The sequence below is a fragment of the Salvelinus fontinalis genome, chromosome 21, assembly GCF_029448725.1.
Source record: "Salvelinus fontinalis isolate EN_2023a chromosome 21, ASM2944872v1, whole genome shotgun sequence".
Taxonomy (NCBI): Eukaryota; Metazoa; Chordata; class Actinopteri; order Salmoniformes; family Salmonidae; genus Salvelinus; species Salvelinus fontinalis.
In genome coordinates, this window is record NC_074685.1 from 45,615,865 (window position 1) to 45,634,242 (window position 18,378).

The window sequence follows — 18,378 nt, forward strand, 5'->3', positions numbered from 1 at the left end:
TGCAGTTCTTGAGACAAACTGGTGCGCCTGGCACCTACTACCATACCCCGTTCAAAAGCACTTAACTCTTTTATCCTGCCCATTCACCCTCTGAATGGCATATATACACAATCCATGTCTCAATTGTCCCAAGGCATAAAAATCCTTTAACCTGTCTCCTCCCCTTCATCTACACAGATTGAAGTGGGTTTAACAGGTAACATCAATAAGGGATCATAGCTTTCACCTTATCAGTCTATATCATGGAAAGAGCAGGTGTCCTAATCTTTTGTCCACTCAGTGTACATGGCTCTAGTCAGAAGTAGTGCATTATATAAGGATTAGGGTGCATTCTGGGTTAGGGTTACCCTACGTAGCCAGTGATTAGAGGCATGAAGCTCACCCTTGTTTTGACGCTATACTGTTCTTTACAACAACAAAAAAAGACAATTCACTGAGTCCTCACTCCAAGTCCATGGTCTGCCTGATGACATTTTGTTGCATAACAAAATCAGAATTTCTGACTTATTAATATATTCGGTTCTATTCTATTAGTGAAGTTCTCTTTGAAAAAAAACCCTCTAAAGATGCAGGTAACTGCCAAAATAAAGGAAACACTTGAGTAAATGAGGGATACAAAGCAGGTGCGGTTCCTGAATTAAGCAATTAACATCCCATCACACTTAGGGTCATGTATAAAAACTCAGTTTCCCATTATTTTGGCTACCATGGCTAGAAGAGATCTAAGAGACTTTGAAAGAGGGGTCTCACAGGACCATATGGGATTAAAGGGTGTGTGTCTCAGTCACCACATTTCAACCCAGTTGAACACTTATGAGAGATTCTGGAGTTCCGCCTGAGAGCATTTTCCATCACCAACAAAACACTAAATTATGGAATTTCTCATGTAACAATGGTGTCGCATCCCTCCAATAGAGTTCCAGACACTTGTAGAATCTATGCCAAGACGCATTGAATCACTTCTGGCTCGTGGTGGCCCAACACCCTATTAAGACACTATGTTGGGGGTTTCCTTTATTTTGGCAGTTACCTGTATGCTGCTTTACAAGAAGCATAATAAACCATTCCTTCACATGGACAACACTGTGGATTCCTTCACATGGACAACACTGTGGATTCCTTCACATGGACAACACTGTGGATTCCTTCACATGGACAACACTGTGGATTCCTTCACATGGACAACACTGTGGATTCCTTCACATGGACAACACTGTGGATTCCTTCACATGGACAACACTGTGGATTCCTTCACATGGACAACACTGTGGATTCCTTCACATGGACAACACTGTGGATTCCTTCACATGGACAACACTGTGGATTCCTTCACATGGACAACACTGTGGATTCCTTCACATGGACAACACTGTGGATTCCTTCACATGGACAACACTGTGGATTCCTTCACATGGACAACACTGTGGATTCCTTCACATGGACAACACTGTGGATTCCTTCACATGGACAACACTGTGGATTCCTGCACATGGACAACACTGTGGATTCCTGCACATGGACAACACTGTGGATTCCTTCACATGGACAACACTGTGGATTCCTTCACATGGACAACACTGTGGATTCCTTCACATGGACAACACTGTTGACTTTGTGAAATAATGAAGACAAAAAAAAAATCTGGCATTTAAACTAGTTTATTTCATACTTAAAACTGCTCCGAAAAGGGTGCATGTTGTGGTGGCATGCAGTGAAACACGAGGCTGTTTTCTGTATACATGGAAACCGTAGTGTTAACTGAGGGATGTCAGAATACTTGTTTTCATAAGTAACAACATTCAAATGTCGGTAAATGTACATTAATTTCTCTGAGCAAACTCCTGGATGTAGAAACTAATTTGGAGGTCCAGTTGAGATCTGTACATTCCAAACAAAACATCTTAAAACTCTTTTCATGACAACACAAAAATTCATATAGAAAAAAGATATACCTGTAAGAAATAATACACAAATCTTCCTTTTCAGTACATATAATACTGTACCAGTAAACTCTGTAAATCTGACCTGGAACCAGATGGGCAGGGAACTTGCATAGCACTGCTTTACTTATAGTTAAATTTAACCACAAGTCACAATGTCCTTATTAACGGATCAATTTAAAATACAATATATATTTTTTTAAATGTAGTAATTCATAGAATTTTGAACATGAAACATTGTGTAATTCCCAGGGTATTAAGGTCTTTGGCAACAGATCAAGTCTAAAGATGACTTGGAGCAGAATTCATAACGGCATGTCAAGCAGACTTTGAATAAAAATTCATAAGGCATTGTAAAAAGGCAAATATACATTTTTCAAACAGTTTTTCTACCGATTCCCTACCTGAAATGACACCATGTCACCAGTCATATACTGACTAGTGTAGCATATTTCAAGGGGTCCTGTTGTATTGGTTAGTGTCACATGTTGGCTTCCTTTAAGTCCTCTTTCTATTCTACACTGCATTCGGAAAGAATTCAGACCCCTGGACTTTTCCCACATTTTGTTTTGGGACATTACATAGACAGGTTTGTGCCTTTCCAAATGATGTCCAATCAATTGAATTTACCACAGGTGGACTCCAATCAAGTTGTTTCTACATCTCAAGGATGATCAATGGAAACCGGATGCACCGGAGCTCAATTTGAGTCTCATAGCAAAATGTTGAAAAAGTAAAAGGGGTCCGAGTACTTTCCAAATGCACTATAAAATTCAACTTGGCCAGTTTGTAGAGATTAGCACCCACTTCTAGACTATGCTCTTCAGACGACAGGTGAGGCTAACACAACAAATGATAAACAGTACAAAGCTCACTAGCTACTGAAGAGGCTTTTAAATTGAGTTAACTTTTCATTGTGAGGCATTACTTCAGTCCATAGACATCGTCCTAGTTAGTATGAAGGAAAAAAATGCCAGACTGGAACACTATCATCCTGGGAACAGTCATTAGGGCCGACTAGCGAAAATGAGCATTTCTTATTGGACAGGTCCATGTAGCTCCTCCCTGTTTTCTACAGTTTGGTCCCTAGCACCTCTGGGACATTGCTGTTTGAGACCGACGAGATCTGTTGATTACATTCATGTAAAGCATATATGTGTTGTAATGATGACAATCAGATGTTCATCATTGATTAGTAATGCCTGACCTGTGTCTATAAACTCCTGTCTGTCATGTGAACTGATTGAGATGGTGGTTGCTAAGAGAAAAGACGTTATACACTGCCCGTCTAGTCTTAACTATAGGATATAACGTCTCAATCAGAATCACATGAATTACACTATGATGATAACATGAAAAAGTGGTCTATTTGCTTCTTAGAATGTTAAAACAAAAACTCCACATACAAGCTGAAGGCTTGGAGCCAAACTGTCATCCACTTAAAAAGAGATTTAACGAGGCAAGTTAGGATGTTTGTAGGAAGTTCATGATGGGTGCAAAAATAATATGCCGACCGTAATCCATCATTTGAAAGCTTGAAATGAATGTCTGAAATGAACCAAGGCACAAAGGAGGGATAAATGAATGTCTGAAATGAACCAAGGCACAAAGGAGGGATAAATGAATGTCTGAAATGAACCAAGGCACAAAGGAGGGATAAATGAATGTCTGAAATGAACCAAGGCACAAAGGAGGGATAAATGAATAAAGTGAGATGACTTCGAACTAAAGTCACCATTTGTTCTCCTCTCCTAACACTGTTGCTTGTGGCCCTTCAGCTGAGGCATGTAGCTAGGACCGGGGCCTGGCTGTCCGTCAGGGGACTGTCCCTCATCTGTGGGCGTGGTCTGCTGTGACCCCTCCTCCAGAGGGCAGAACCGGAGCGAAGCCAACCCCTGCTCCTCCATCTCCAGCTGGTTCCTGTCCCCCGGGTCTCTGCTTTCGCTAGCCGCAGGTGAACGACTGAAGTAGGGGTTCCGCTGGTGGGACTGCCCACTACCCTCCTGGCTCTCCTCGCTGTCCAGCAGGGGTTGGGTGGACTCGGAGCGGGCGAAACTGGGCGTCTGGGACTGTGAGGAGCCGCACTGGGGGGTCTGGAGCAGAGCGCAGGGGGACTGGGGGAGAGTGCAGGGGGACTGGGGGAGAGTGCAGGGGGACTGGCCCTTGTAGCCGTTGGATGCCACCACCGACGAGTACTGGACGGTGCTGGTCGTGGTCTGGCCCGAGTCACCTCCTTCCTCGCTGTCCGAGACACTCTGGCGTGGTGTCGACATGCACGAGGAGCCGCCAATTCCGCTGCTGTGCTCCTCCGACAGGTACTTGTCCTTCTTGAGAGGCAGGCCCGCCTTATCCTCTTCGCACAGCGACTTCCTGTCGAATACGTCCACCTCCTCCACACTCACGTCGCCCAGCACACTCTCCTTGGGACTGACAGCCTGAGATTGAAAAGGAGGGTTAAGTCAAGTTCTATGTAAAGTATATTTCACAGCCATGTTATTATACCCTGAGAAAAAAAAAATGGTCAAATGACTGAAATGGATGCACATCTGCATCTAGCAACATGTGCTTAGTGAATAAAAAATAATGTACAGAGGGTACTGTAAGTCACAAGTGACTCAGCCAGTGTGATGTTCTATAAAGTTTGAAAATACAGCACTCTCCCATAGATCTGCACAGAGGCACTTGCAAAGAGGCACTTCCACTTACTTTGGAGGGGAAATCAGGCGACCAGTTAGCGATAGTGCTGTTGGACGGATCTGGAACCGGTGGCCAGATCTTTGTTATCCTACAGAGGAAAAGGACAGAGCTTCATTAGAACATGTTGTATAGGACTCATCCCAAATGGCACCATATTCCCTATGAGCTCTGGTCTAAAGTAGTACACTATATAGGGAATAGGGCTCTGGTCTAAAGTAGTACACTATATAGGGAATGGGTGCCATTTGGGATGCAGATTTAGTATCATACACTAGCCTTGTATTAACATGAGTGAAGGCTCTTGACCAATGGACAAGGGCGCTATGAATAAGAGAGTCTCTCCATACACATTCCTATGTTTTTCCTTGGAGTGTTTACTTGTTAAAACACACGCTGATGTGTGTGGTATGAAGTGTTTTTGTCCCAGCAGTAACGCGTCAGCAAGAGAGCATTGTTGAACTAATCTGTTATCAAGTGCGGAGGAAATTAATATTCATGACATACTATACTGTTTTTTGACTTAAAGAATTGTCCATTGTTATATGATAGTATTTTTTACTGATACAAACTTGTCTTGTGTGACTTAGTCATAAAATCTGAGCGTATTGATTTATGAGCCGTTTGGGTGCGACCGCAGTATTTGTTTACGATCGGCAGGAATTTAGCTATGTGGCAAGTGCAGGGAGGAACAGAGAATTGTGGCGATATCCGCTATCTTGATCTACACAGACGCGCTAAATTACTTTTTTTACGTGTTCCCAGGGCCTGTTTCTGCACATCTGCATACTGTCGAAAATAAAAGGTTGTGCTTTCCATAAAAGGAAACAACTTGATTCGTGAAGCTTTCAACTCTGAACTATTCTTAGTGATGGTTGATCGATTCATTTTAGCAAATCTGATAAAAAAGTTGTTTGAAAGAATCTGCGGTCTCTCTTCCTGTAGAATTTCTGCCACACAAGTTTCAATAAACATTGTTTGTTGAGTACCTGAAGTCAAAAGCGCAATCGTGCCAGAATATTAAATATGTCTTACTCGGGGGGGGGGGGGGGTTTACAATGAATGTGTGTTCACAACCCTGAGTCAATGCTCTTACAACTCAACATCACACTGAAGCAATTGTACACATTCAAATGTAAAATGTAGAGTAGTACATTCTATTTCAAACAATTCACCAGTGTGTGGTTGTGACTTACAAGTCAATTTTGTACATGCAGAGGGACACAGTTAGCACTATGACAAACAGGAAGCCGAAGCACACAGCCACCACGGTGGCTTCCATCTGCCCGGGAGCTGAGGGACAAACACATAGAATTAAATAAAAAGGACACTAGAATGGACAACCATCTTGGTCAGGAAAACAATCCTTCAAAAAACTGTGGACAAACACAGATTGAAGATCTAGTACAACTACTGCAGGGAAAAGAGCCAGGAGGACACACTGAATAGAATCAGGTAGTGACTATTAAATGTATTTACACCTTAAAGTGTTGAGGACTGGAGGTCTTAACTAGACATATTACAGATTGAGTCAATGTCAGGATGTTACATAGATAAAGCATTATCGGGATACAAAATATATAGAACAGTACTGGAATGGAACATTTGGAAAGTATTCAGACCCCTTCCCTTTTTCCACATTTTGGTACGTTACAGCCTTATTCTAAAAAAGGAATACAATTCTAAAATGGATTTTCCTCAATCTACAAAATAACAAAATGTGGAAAAAGTCAAGGGATCTGAATACTTTGAATACACTGTATATAGCATGAAGTGTCCGTTAAACAATGCTTCACTCACCATACATCAGAGTATTGAATGACAGGTCCGATCCATTTGTAGAGCCTTGTACTGTAGAGGCCATGATCCGCACCACCTGCTTACTGTTGCTGGCCAGGCCCTCCACTGTGTAAGAGTAGGTGTCCGGGGAGACAACTATTGCTGAACAAAGAAATTCATACAAACTCATGTTGTTTTTCCTGAATCGCAGATGTAAATGTTTAAGTTGGACAAATACCAGCACTAACTGTACTTACAAATATCAGTACTTCCTGGTATATCTAATAACAGTAAAGGAGATCCATAGACAGAACAACATATTTCATAAAAAGGTATGATTAAAGGGATACTTCAGGATTTTGGCAATGAAGCCTTTTATCTACTTGAACTTCCTTCAAACTGCACGCAGAGACATAAAAATGGTATCCAGGAGTTAATCTGACTGGGGAAGTAGATAAAGGGCTTCATTGCCAAAATCCTGAGGTATTCCTTTAAGTACACCATGTTTATATTGGAGAAGGCGACACCTTTAAGTAGGGACGCCTTTAAATTGATCATGCTGTGAGATGGAAGTTATTTTCTGGTTGGTTGTGAGCAAACTTGTCCAACAAAAATATAGGATATATTTGTTATCTTAAGGGGGAAGGAGTTACAGCCTTTTTGTTTTCTATTAATTTACTGAACAAAAATATAAAAATGCAACATCTTTTAATTTCATAAGCTGAAATTAAAAGATCCCAGAAAAGTTTCATACGCACAACAAAGAATATTTCTCTAAATGTATTAACATCCCTGTTAGTGAGCATTTCTCCTTTGCCAAGATAATCCATCCACCTGACAGGTGTGACATATCAACAGGTTGATTTAAACAGCATGATCATTACACAGGTGCACCTTGTGCCAGGGACAATAAAAGGTCACTAAAATGTGCAGTTGTGTCAAACAAAATGCCACAGATGTCTCAAGTTGAGGGAGCGTGCAATTAGCATGCTGACTGCAGGAATGTGCACCTGAGCCGTTGCCTCCAATGTCGTTTCAGAGAATTTGGTAGTACGTCCAACCGGCTTCACAACCGCAGACCACGTGTAACCGCGCCAGCCCAGGACCTCCACATCCGGCTTCTTTACCTGCGGGATCATCGGAGACCAGCCACCTGATAAAACTGTAGGTTTACACAACCTAAGAATTTCTGCATTAAATGAAACCGTCTCAGGGAAGCTAATCTGCGTGCTCATCGTCCTCATCGTCTTGACCGGACTACAGTTTGGCATCCTAAGCGACTTCAGTGGGCAAATGCTCACCTTCAATGGCCACTGGCACACCGGAGAAGTGTGCACTTCACGGATGAATCCCGGTTTCAACTGTATTGGGCAGCATTTAACACCATGGTACCCTCCAAACTCGTCATTAAGCTTGAGACCCTGGGTCTTGACCCCACCCTGTGCAACTGGGTCCTGGACTTTGATGGGCTACCCCCAGGTGGTGAGGGTAGGAAACAACATCTCTACCCCGCTGATCCTCAACACTGGGGCCCCACAAGGGTGCGTTCTCAGCCCTCTCCTGTACTCCCTGTTCACCCACGACTGCGTGGCCATGCACACATCCAACTCAATCATCAAGTTTGCAGACGACACTACAGTGGTAGGCTTGATTACCAACAACGACGAGATGGCCTACAGGGAGGACGTGAGGGCCCTCAGAGTGTGGTGTCAGGAAAATAACCTCACACTCAACGTCAACAAAACAAAGGAGATGATTGTGGACAGGAAACAGCAGAGGGAGCAGCCCCCTTTCCACATCGACGGGACAGTAGTCGAGAAGATGGAAAGTTAAGTTCCTCGGCGTACACTTCACGGACAAACTGAAATGGTCCACCAACTCAGACAGCGTTGTGAAGAAGGCAACAGCACCTCTTCAACCTCAGGAGGCTGAAGAAATTTGTCTTGTCACCGAAAACAAACTTTTACGGATGCACAATCGAGAGCATCCTGTCGGGCTGTATCACCGCCTGGTACGGCAACTGCGTCGCCCACAACCGTAAGGCTCTCCAGAGGGTAGTGAGGTCTGCACAACGCATCACCGGGGGAAACTACCTGCCCTCCAGGACACCTACACCACCCGATGTCACAGGAGGCCAAAAAGATCATCAAGGACAACAACCACCCGAGCCACTGCCTGTTCACCCCGCTGTCATCCAGAAGGCGAGGTCAGTACAGGTGCATCAAAGCAGGGACCGAGAGACTGAAAAACAGCTTCTATTTCAAGGCCATCAGACTGCCATCAGACTGGCCATCAGTTTTTTTATTTTTTATTTTTTTTTATCCCATTTTCTCCCCAATTTTCGTGGTATCCAATCGCTAGTAATTACTACCTTGTCTCATCGCTACAACTCCCGTACGGGCTCGGGAGAGACGAAGGTCGAAAGCCATGCGTCCTCCGAAGCACAACCCAACCAGCCGTACTGCTTCTTAACACAGCGCGCCTCCAACCCGGAAGCCAGCCGCACCAATGTGTCGGAGGAAACACCGTGTACCTGGCCCCCTTGGTTGGCGCGCACTGCGCCCGGCCCGCCACAGGAGTCGCTGGAGCGCGACAAGACAAGGATATCCCTACCGGCCAAACCCTCCCTACCCCGGACGACGCTATGCCAATTGTGCGTCGCCCCACGGACCTCCCGGTCACGGCCGGCTGCGACAGAGCCTGGGCGCGAACCCAGAGACTCTGGTGGCGCAGTTAGCACTGCGATGCAGTGCCCTAGACCACTGCGCCACCCGGGAGGCCTGCCATCAGACTGTTAAACAGCCATCACTAACATTGAGTGGCTGCTGCCAACATACTGACTCAAATCTCTAGCCACTTTAATAATAAAAAAATTGGATGTAATAAATGTATCACTAGTCACTTTAAACAATGCCACTTTATATAATGTTTACATACCCTACATTACTCATCTCATATGTATATACTGTACCATCTACTGCATCGGCCATCCATATATTTATATGTACATATTAATTACTTTACACTTGTGTGTATAAGGTAGTTGTTGTGAAATTGTTAGATTACTTGTTAGATATTACTGCATGGTTGGAACTAGAAGCACAAGCATTTCGCTACACTCGCATTAACATCTGCTAACAATGTGTATGTGACCAATAAAAAATGTGATTTCATGGAGTCGTGTGGGTGAGTGGTTTGCTGACGTCAACGTTGTGAACCGAGTGCCCCATGGTGGCGGTGGGATTATGGTATGTGCAGGCATAAGCTACAGACAACTAACACAATTGTATTTTATCAATGGCAATTTGAATGCACAGAGATACTGGGATGAGATCCTGAGGCCCATTGTCGTGCCATTCATCCACCGCCATCACCTCATGTTTCAGCATGATAATGCACAACCCCATGTTGCAAGGATCTGTAAACAATTCCTGGAAGCTGAAAATGTGTGTACGGCAGCATGTTACAGTTCCCGCCAATATACAGCAATTTCGCACAGCCATTGAAGAGGAGTGAGACAATATTCCCACAGGCCACAATCAACAGCCTGATCAGCTCTATGCGAAGGAGATGTGTCGTGCTGGATGAGGCAAATGGTGGTCACACCAGATACTGACTGGTTTTCTGGTCTACTGATCCATTTTTTAAAGGCATCTGTGACCAACAGATGCATATCTGTATTAGAGCCTAATAACATTTCATTTGATTGATTTCCTTATATGAACTGTAACTCTGTAAAATCGTTGAAATGTTGCGTTTATATTTTTGTTCAGTGTACTATATAGTAATACATCTACAAGGTGGGCTTCCTTACAGTGTTCCTTGTCTCCCGTGATGTAGAATATTGTGTAGTTTGTGATGAAGCCTCGCTGTTTGTCCAGTGGAATCTCCGTCCATTCCACCTCGGCGTTGCTCTTCCCTGTCCTCCTCACTTTCACAGAGGGACCCTCCAGTGGAGCTGCATCAACCAGAACCAGTGGGGAAAACAGCAGTGAACACTATTTCAACATTTACATGTTTGCCACCAGCTACTGTAGCAAATATCATAACACTGGTATATCAATCATTGAAATGTGGCGATTTCAGAGACACAGATAAAGCCTAGTCCTGGACTGAAGAGCTATTTCAGTGGAGAATCTCCATTGAGCATGCTTTTTAGTCCAGGACTAGTTTTAATCTGTCTGTAAAACCAGGATTACTCCTAATCTGTGTCTGTGAAAGCACTCCTATAGATACTACACTGTGTATACTGGAGTGACAAGTACTAGTTTGATTTCTTACCTCCTTGTTCCAGAAAGGATGCAGTGGTTAATGGTTTCCCAGTCCACCCAGAGTACATGGGATACACAGATATATTGTAGAGCTTGAATCTCTGAAGGTTACCTTGATGGGGAACAGTACAATAGCGCTTGGATTTATTTCATCAAAGTTTTGATTGATCAACAAGTTTTTCATAATCAATTAGTTGATGGGTTTGATTTAACTTGTTATTTTAATCTAACTCATCCCTAGTCAACATGATAACCATCAAAATCTGTAGAAAGACATACACGGAGTAGCCAAACTACAAGATAATCATAAGTTAAAACATGGCATTGTTAGGTTCTAACTAAACAGAGTAAAAACTAACGGACTAGGAAAAGCCCCAACAAAGTTTATTCACCCACTGGTTCAAACAGCTGCAACGACAAAGACATGTTTACACCAGCACTTATTCCTTCCTTCTATGCCGAGTCGCTCCTTACACATCTGGACAGCCAATACATCTCTGTTGCTAGACAAGACTTTAGTAATGCCTGTTCTTTCTCACTTCCTCTTACCTGACCTCGGCACAAATTCCTCACTCCTCCCCAACTCACGGCTTCCTACCTTATCTGTTGACTGAAATCAGACTGTGGCCCTTCAATAACATGCTCTTCCTGCACTCCCCTTTCTCACTCAGTAGATTTCCATAACCTCAGTTCTAATATGGTAACATGAATAAGGATATTTCACATTTAGAAGTTACTACCCATCAGCATGTGTCTCAGTCTTACCTTTAATGGGTGCCTTCCTGTTGTGTCTAGGTTCTCTCTGCCAGTCAATCACGCCATCGCTGACCGAAACCCACTCCAGGACATACTCAGTCACCCCTGTCGTCTCCCCATTGGGCGGCTGCCACTCCACCCACAGCCTCCTGTCCTGGGTAAAACAACTGAGCGATGCCACTGGAGGGGGCTCTGAAATACACAGCACACACACAGATACAACATGACATCATGATAGGAGCATCTCAAAGGCAGTGTTAACATGCAGAACACATGACGTCACTATTGTCTCTTTTGACCAACATTCAGTTGTTGCTTTGAGAATTGTAATAACATAAAACGTTAATATAATATATTACCCAATATCATTCATTATTATTGGTAACATTTTACAAAGGAAAAATGAGAGAAAACATATAGCTGACAAGGTCACACACCGTGGGCCAATTTAGGAATGCCCAAAGAAGCTCGGGGAGACTCGCCAACAGAATTCCAGGCCTTCAATTCAATGGAGCCTCTTCTCTTGTCAGACAGTGGAATCTGGTAAAGGGGGATAATTTTCCTCTCCTGCGACCTGGAGTTAAGCTCAGAGCCATTGACCGGCACAGCCTCCCAGGCTCCATCTTGGATCTTGATGTTGTAGCCTCGTATCCTTCCATTGGACTCCACTGGATCCTATGACGGGAAGGCGGCAACCATCAAGTCACCACAGGGTTCTACGCTGACCTTTGTTACAAGGAGCACGTGTGCGCCCAAGATGAAAAATGTAGGCGCACACAAAGAAATGTAGGAGCATAATTCAAAATATTTGAGGTATTAAAACTAGAATCCTTCATTTTTCTAGGCATACTGGCGCTCCTAAATTAAAATTCCAAGTCGCACAGCAAAATATTTTAGGTTCATATACTAGTAAAATGGTTGCACTGTAGAGCCCTGCACCAGTGATTATTCAAGCCATATAGCTAGTGATAAATCAATAGTATGGCCAGCATGGCCTTTATTACCTTACATATCACTTCCACTCGCCGCTCACTTTTGCCTTGACTGGGAATGACCACTCTCCATAGGTCTGGTTTACTTGTAGGTTCTGGGTAAAGAAGACAACAGGAAATCACTCATCAATTTCAGACATAATGATACAACGTGGGCAGTCATTATAGACTACCTACCTGAATCACACTCAATATTATTGCACTTAAAAATCACACACACACTGTCACCACTTCAGTTCTACAGCTTTACATGGTTGACCACAATGCTAAATGAAAGATGATAGTATGACATATGCTTGTTGTCATGGTTACTCACTGTCCTCTGGGGTCCTGGCGGTAGTGTTAGTGCTCCAGTCACTCCAGTAGCCGTAGCCCGTGTGATGCATACAGCGGACCTGCACTACGTGCTCCATGTCTGGCTTAAGGTATTGGAGACGGAAAGACTCCTTGCTACTTTCAGTGTCATTTGGGGGTACCTAAAAGAGTAAATTAAATGGATATGATAACTGACGGACATGAGGGGGCAACAAACTTGTGCGTACAGAACGCTGACTTGAAACAGCGCCAACAACACAGATGAGAGTAACATGTTTGATTCACTGTTGAGAACACCTAAGAATGAGAATAGATGACTTAATAAAGGCCCAGTATGGATCTTTGTGGGCGACCTGACCAAATTAACATAGAAATGTGAGCTATAGATTCTCATGAAAGCAACTCTGATAAGCAGTAGAACTGTACGATGTGCGCTATTTTTATTCTTCCTGTCCTCACGTTCCGCTTTTGCGTCTTTTTACTTTCGGTTTTGGGTGGGGAGACTGAGTCGGGGTCTCAACTTCCTGTTGAGAGTTAGAATAGCAGAGTTTCTCTCTTGGTATGTCAGTCACTAATAGTCACTCAATTAGCCCATGTCAGCTAAATTGTTTTAGATTGGTAAGTTAGTCTAGCAGCCAGCTATCTAAACTTGTAGTAAGCATGGTTGAATTACTGACCGGGAGTCCCCATTGATCATCAGATGCTATATTAAAAATGGCAAACATTTGTCTTCACCCAATGGCAAAATGTGTAGAATTGCAGCAAACTTTTTTGCTCTGCCCGGAGTACCCCTGAACTAACCCCTCATGGGCATTTTGTTAATGGCACGTATCCTTTCCATTCATTTTGGATAAGACTACACAAGAGATGGACGTAGACTTATCTCGACATTAGTCAACTTCTGAAGTTTAAAAAACATTGAACTGAATTTGCAGTGAATCATCCCTTTAACTTGCACTGAGATTGTTGCTATTTACCTCAGTCCAGTCTCCAGCACCCACAGTGCAAAACCTGATGTTGTACTTCAGTTTGACAACAGTTTCATGGATAGGGTGCTTCCAGCTCACTAAGAGAGTCCTGGAAAAGTTATTCTCTGAAATAATATTGACGTCTGATGGGGGATTCGTTTTCACTGCAAAAAAGGTCATACACACACACACACACACACACCATTAAACACTGGAGGAAGATAATCATTGTAACTTAAAAGGGCATTTGGAATGTCCGTTTACCTCCACTTACCCATTTCATTAGGATCAGTTATTAACAGAACGTCCGATCGAACCTTCCCCAAATTGTTTTCCACGTCTACCCATATATCCAGTTCCATATAGCTTGGAAAGGTACCGAAGTAGATGCATCCACTGCTTCTCTGAGCTTTTGTGCTGTAGTTCTGGTTTATGGCACTGCAGAAGAACACAAACAAATCTTCACACACCATTTTGAAAGAAAAAGGTACATAATCACAATAATGATGTACATTTTTAAACAATTAGAATATCAGCAATTTACACAAGACACATACACTTTTAAATGGGGTTCTCAAAACTGGAGCCAGGTTTTCCATTCACTGATTATTGAGAGCTATTGACAACTAAATGTTGATATCAATCATGTATCTAACCCCATTTAACTTTCTCACCCATCACTGTAGCCTCTATATGACTTGGCTGGCCTTCCTTAGCTCTTCGTAGACTAAGTCATTGGTACGTTTTCATTCATAAGGCCACACGGAGACAGCTCTCATTTTACCTGAGTACCTACATTGTCCTGCAGACAAATGACAAATATCGGCTGTGCCTAAGGCCAGTACTGACCAGCGTTAAAAAAAGCACTCCAGTTCTCTGCCCCATCCACTTGGAACGAGCTACAAAAGGACATGAAATTACAAGAGCTTGTCTCTGAACGAGTTCACAGTAAACTCTATGGTGGATAATGAAGGGGGTGGGGTGGGGGGCTGTCAATGTGTTGACCCTAGATCCACCACACCTCCCCAATGCTTCATGTCTGCTCAATGTGTAAATGTATGTTTTTAAAACTGTAGTACTTTGTTGTAAAATAGATTTGTTTATCTCAATGAGACCAACCTGGTAAAACAACATAAAACACGTGTATAGGGACTCTTACATTACACTTCCAAACAAGGTGAATGTTGTGCTTATCGTCTCGTCCATTTTCCCAGGCTGCCATGTGCACGTCACATTAGAGGAAATCTGTCGGTCAGACTGGACAGCCATGCAGGACAAATTCTCAGGCTTCTCAGGAGGATCTGACCAAGAAACCAAACAGCTGCTGTTATTTCATGCGAGAGAAACAAAACCAACAGCCACTGACCTACTGCACTGAGCAGGTTGGGATCAATTCATTTCAATTCAGGAAGTCATTTGAAACTGAACTGACCCCAACCCTGACACAGAGAAAGCTTTAGGGTCCTTCAATGTGAATATGAAAGAAAATTGCACATTAAATATTCCTTTGGAGGAATTTTGATTTTATTTCTGTACTAAATGTTAGCATTTGTATCTAAATGTTAGCATTTGAATTACTCAGAAATTAGATTGAAATAGAGATATTTACCAAATGAACACCTAAATTCAAACCTAAATGACAGGCAAATACTTACATTACGTGGACATTATGTTACATTTTTACATGAAATGACCCTTTATTGATGTGAAATCCCTGGCATACTTACACCCTTTGGTCAATTGAATCCCATGGATTGTTGTACTTTCGTTAAAGAATGAGGGAGATTCATTCTTTTTACAAAGTAACCATTTTCCAGTTTCCTTGGTGATAGGAATGGTTACGTTAACAGCTGAGTCGTTTATCTTGGTGTATTGCTCTTTGGGCACTGTGACGCCACCACTCGTCCAGTAGATGTCGTCCGCTGTGGCTTTAGCAGCTCCATAGACTACACAGGTAGCGGTGAATTCCTTCCCAATTTCCACTGTTGGAGATTGTGGGATTATTGTTCCGTAGTTTGTGAAAGAACCTTGAAAAAGACCAGAGTCAATGCATCAAGTCAATGCTACTAGGAAATGTACGGTGAATTTTACACCGACGGGAAAGTAAGAGTACAAAGCTCACTTTCATTTAAGTACAGAAACTTTAAAGGGTTTATGTGCAGTAGAGGTTTATTCAAACATATCAGACTGAGTCGCTCTGGATAAGAGCGCCTTCTGAGCAGTGCTTAATTACAAAAAATATAATTTAAAATGTAGTGGTACACTTACTAGAAGTGAGCCTACAGGCCAGACATGCTAACGACAGGATCTGCAGCAAACGGTATGATGACTGGTCCATGATGCCTAAGGGAAGATTCACAAATTCACAGACTCACTAAGACTAACCTACATTTTATCCCATCACTGGTACATGGGTTAGGCACCTTATTTTATATTGAGTACTTTACCAATAAGTCACAGTTAAGTTTTATGAGGCCTTCCCTCTAACGAGGGCCTTTAGCGAATGAAACAAATGATGAAGCCAGCTAGTTATAGCTAAAACCACAAAAACATGGATAGGTACTGTAGCTAGCAATATTATTAGGAACAAACAGTAGCTAGCTAACTTACTCTTGGCAGACAATAATATGACAGCTTCAAAAGAAATACAATATTATCTTGCTCTGCCTGCTAACGTTACTTGTAACAGTAACTCCATCATATGAAAGAGTTATCAATAAGGTTGTAAACGTGATTATTTTAGATAACTAGCTAGCTAGGAAAATACCATAATGCTGATTGTATTTGCTGCTCAATGTCCAGAAACCTCTCAGCTTTAGATGTGGTTCTATTTGACGCCTTGATCAAATGTAGCTAGGCAAGTCAGTTAAGATCAAATTATTATTTACAACGACGGCTTACTCCGGCCAAACCCGGACGACGCAGGGCCAATTGTGCGCCGCCCTATGGGCCTCCATATCACGGCCGGATGTGATACAGCCTGGATTCGAACCAGGTACTGTAGTGACGCCTCTTGCACCGAGATGCAGTGCCTTAGACCGTTGCGCCACTCGGGAGCAAACAGTAGCGAGCAACATAAACGTTAGCGAAGTAACGTTAGCATATACCTAGCAAGCTAAATATAAATAATTGGGTTGTTTGGCGTTACAAGGATGTATTGTTCTATTGGGTCAGAACGACGTTAGCTAGCGTAGCCAACTAGAAGACCCAGACAAGATATGACAACAACAAAAATACTCACCTTTTATGTACTTTTCTTGTTTGGTTCCACCTTTTTTTGTAACGCTTACTTAGCTACATAAAAGTATGTAGATGTAACATATTTTAGCTAAAAGATACCTCTTCTGGGGCTACCTTACTTTACTGTCGCCACTACCAGCAGTACATTGCATAACCATCACGCGTTATAATACTTCGGGTAGCAGCGCAAATAATACGGATATATAAACATAACCATTGAGCTAAGTATGTGTCCAGTTTGACAAATACTTGTCTAGAGATCTGTGCAAACTAACTGCGCGGAATGATTTCCCTTGTGATTTGCCAGAAGAATTGTCTGTCTCATAAATACTTACCAATCAAAACGCAGACATTAAGTTACTGTTTTCCAGTTAGTATCCACCCACTTTCCCTAAATGCGCCACTATATGCAAGGGGCGTATTCATTACGCCAATTCTGTTGAAAAACGTTTCTTAAACGGGGCTGGATCTACTTGAATTTGTCCAATAGAAACCCTAGTTTTAGTTGTAACATATGCAACTGTTTGGCTAATGATTACACCAAAGATTTGTATAAACTAACCCAATGGGAACAAATGAGTCATAGTGGGCACAACAAGCAAAGAGGGCGGTAGAGACAGCACGAGTTAGCGATATCCAATTGGCGCCGTTCTCGCATATATTTGCATATTTCCGTTAGGAAACGCCTATACTGTGAAGTGCGCGTGTCCAATAACTAAATTCGCCCTTGCACTCCTAACCAACACTTTTTTAAATGTTGGTACAGGGTAAAATTGATCAAATGTAGCCCACTCTGTTCGTAACAGATTTTAGTTTTGGAAACAGAAAACTGTATTGAAATCAAATGTTTCATCAATGCGAAAAGTATCATAATTTCAGCCAAAATACCATCTTTGCTCCATTTTCTCATATTGGGCTTCCTCTCATCAAATCTAATCAAATGTTATTTGTCACAAGCGCCGAATACAACAGGAGGAGTAGACTTTACCATGCAATTCTTACTTACAAGCCCTGAACCAACAATGCAGTTCAAGAAATAGAGTTCGTAAATTCAGATTGTCAGATTGGTCCGTTCATCAATTCAGAGCGATTCGCTCTCAGTTTTACTGACACCGGCCATATTCAACGGGTGTCGGGCGTTCGTAAATTCATCGGTTATTCTGCGCTTTGGCACACTCAGACGAGAGTGCTATGAAATCGGAGTCGATAGTCAGAGTGAATTTACGAATGCACCTTTATACATCAGGTCAAATATCTGGCTCATTGTTCAATCTGTGATTATTGGTTGGATGGTTCGAGCCCTGAATGCTGAATGGCTGAAATCCGTGGTATATCAGACAGTATACCATGGGTATGATAAAACATTTATTTTTACTGCTCTAATTGGGTTGGTAACCAGGTTATAATAGCAATAAGGCACCTC

The 18,378-nt window shown here is 42.6% G+C and overlaps 1 protein-coding gene across 1 annotated transcript; it reads right to left on the bottom strand.

Moving 5' to 3' along the window:
• Positions 1–1,642: 1,642 nt before the first annotated feature.
• On the bottom strand, positions 1,643–17,143 carry LOC129819006 (interleukin-6 receptor subunit beta-like). The gene is made up of 16 exons (XM_055875465.1): positions 16,957–17,143; positions 15,984–16,058; positions 15,443–15,742; positions 14,875–15,016; positions 13,990–14,153; positions 13,725–13,879; positions 12,749–12,908; positions 12,445–12,527; positions 11,878–12,115; positions 11,450–11,632; positions 10,695–10,796; positions 10,228–10,371; positions 6,435–6,575; positions 5,831–5,927; positions 4,647–4,725; positions 1,643–4,375 (listed from the first exon to the last, which is right to left on the bottom strand). Exons 2-16 carry the CDS (start codon positions 16,051–16,053, stop codon positions 3,692–3,694), a joined length of 2,742 nt encoding a protein of 913 aa, XP_055731440.1. The 5' UTR covers positions 16,054–16,058; positions 16,957–17,143; the 3' UTR covers positions 1,643–3,691.
• Between the last annotated feature and the right edge of the window lie 1,235 nt (positions 17,144–18,378).

Bases quoted from the DNA above. Each gene is read 5' to 3' on its own strand.
- LOC129819006 (XM_055875465.1), bottom strand. From the start codon at position 16,053: ATGGACCAGTCATCATACCGTTTGCTGCAGATCCTGTCGTTAGCATGT. The intron at 10,372-10,694 runs GTAAGAAATCAA...TGGTTGATGCAG, and splicing joins ATCCTTTCTGGAACAAGGAG to CTCCACTGGAGGGTCCCTCT. The intron at 4,726-5,830 runs GTAAGTCACAAC...TTTCCTCTGTAG, and splicing joins TGCATGTACAAAATTGACTT to GATAACAAAGATCTGGCCAC.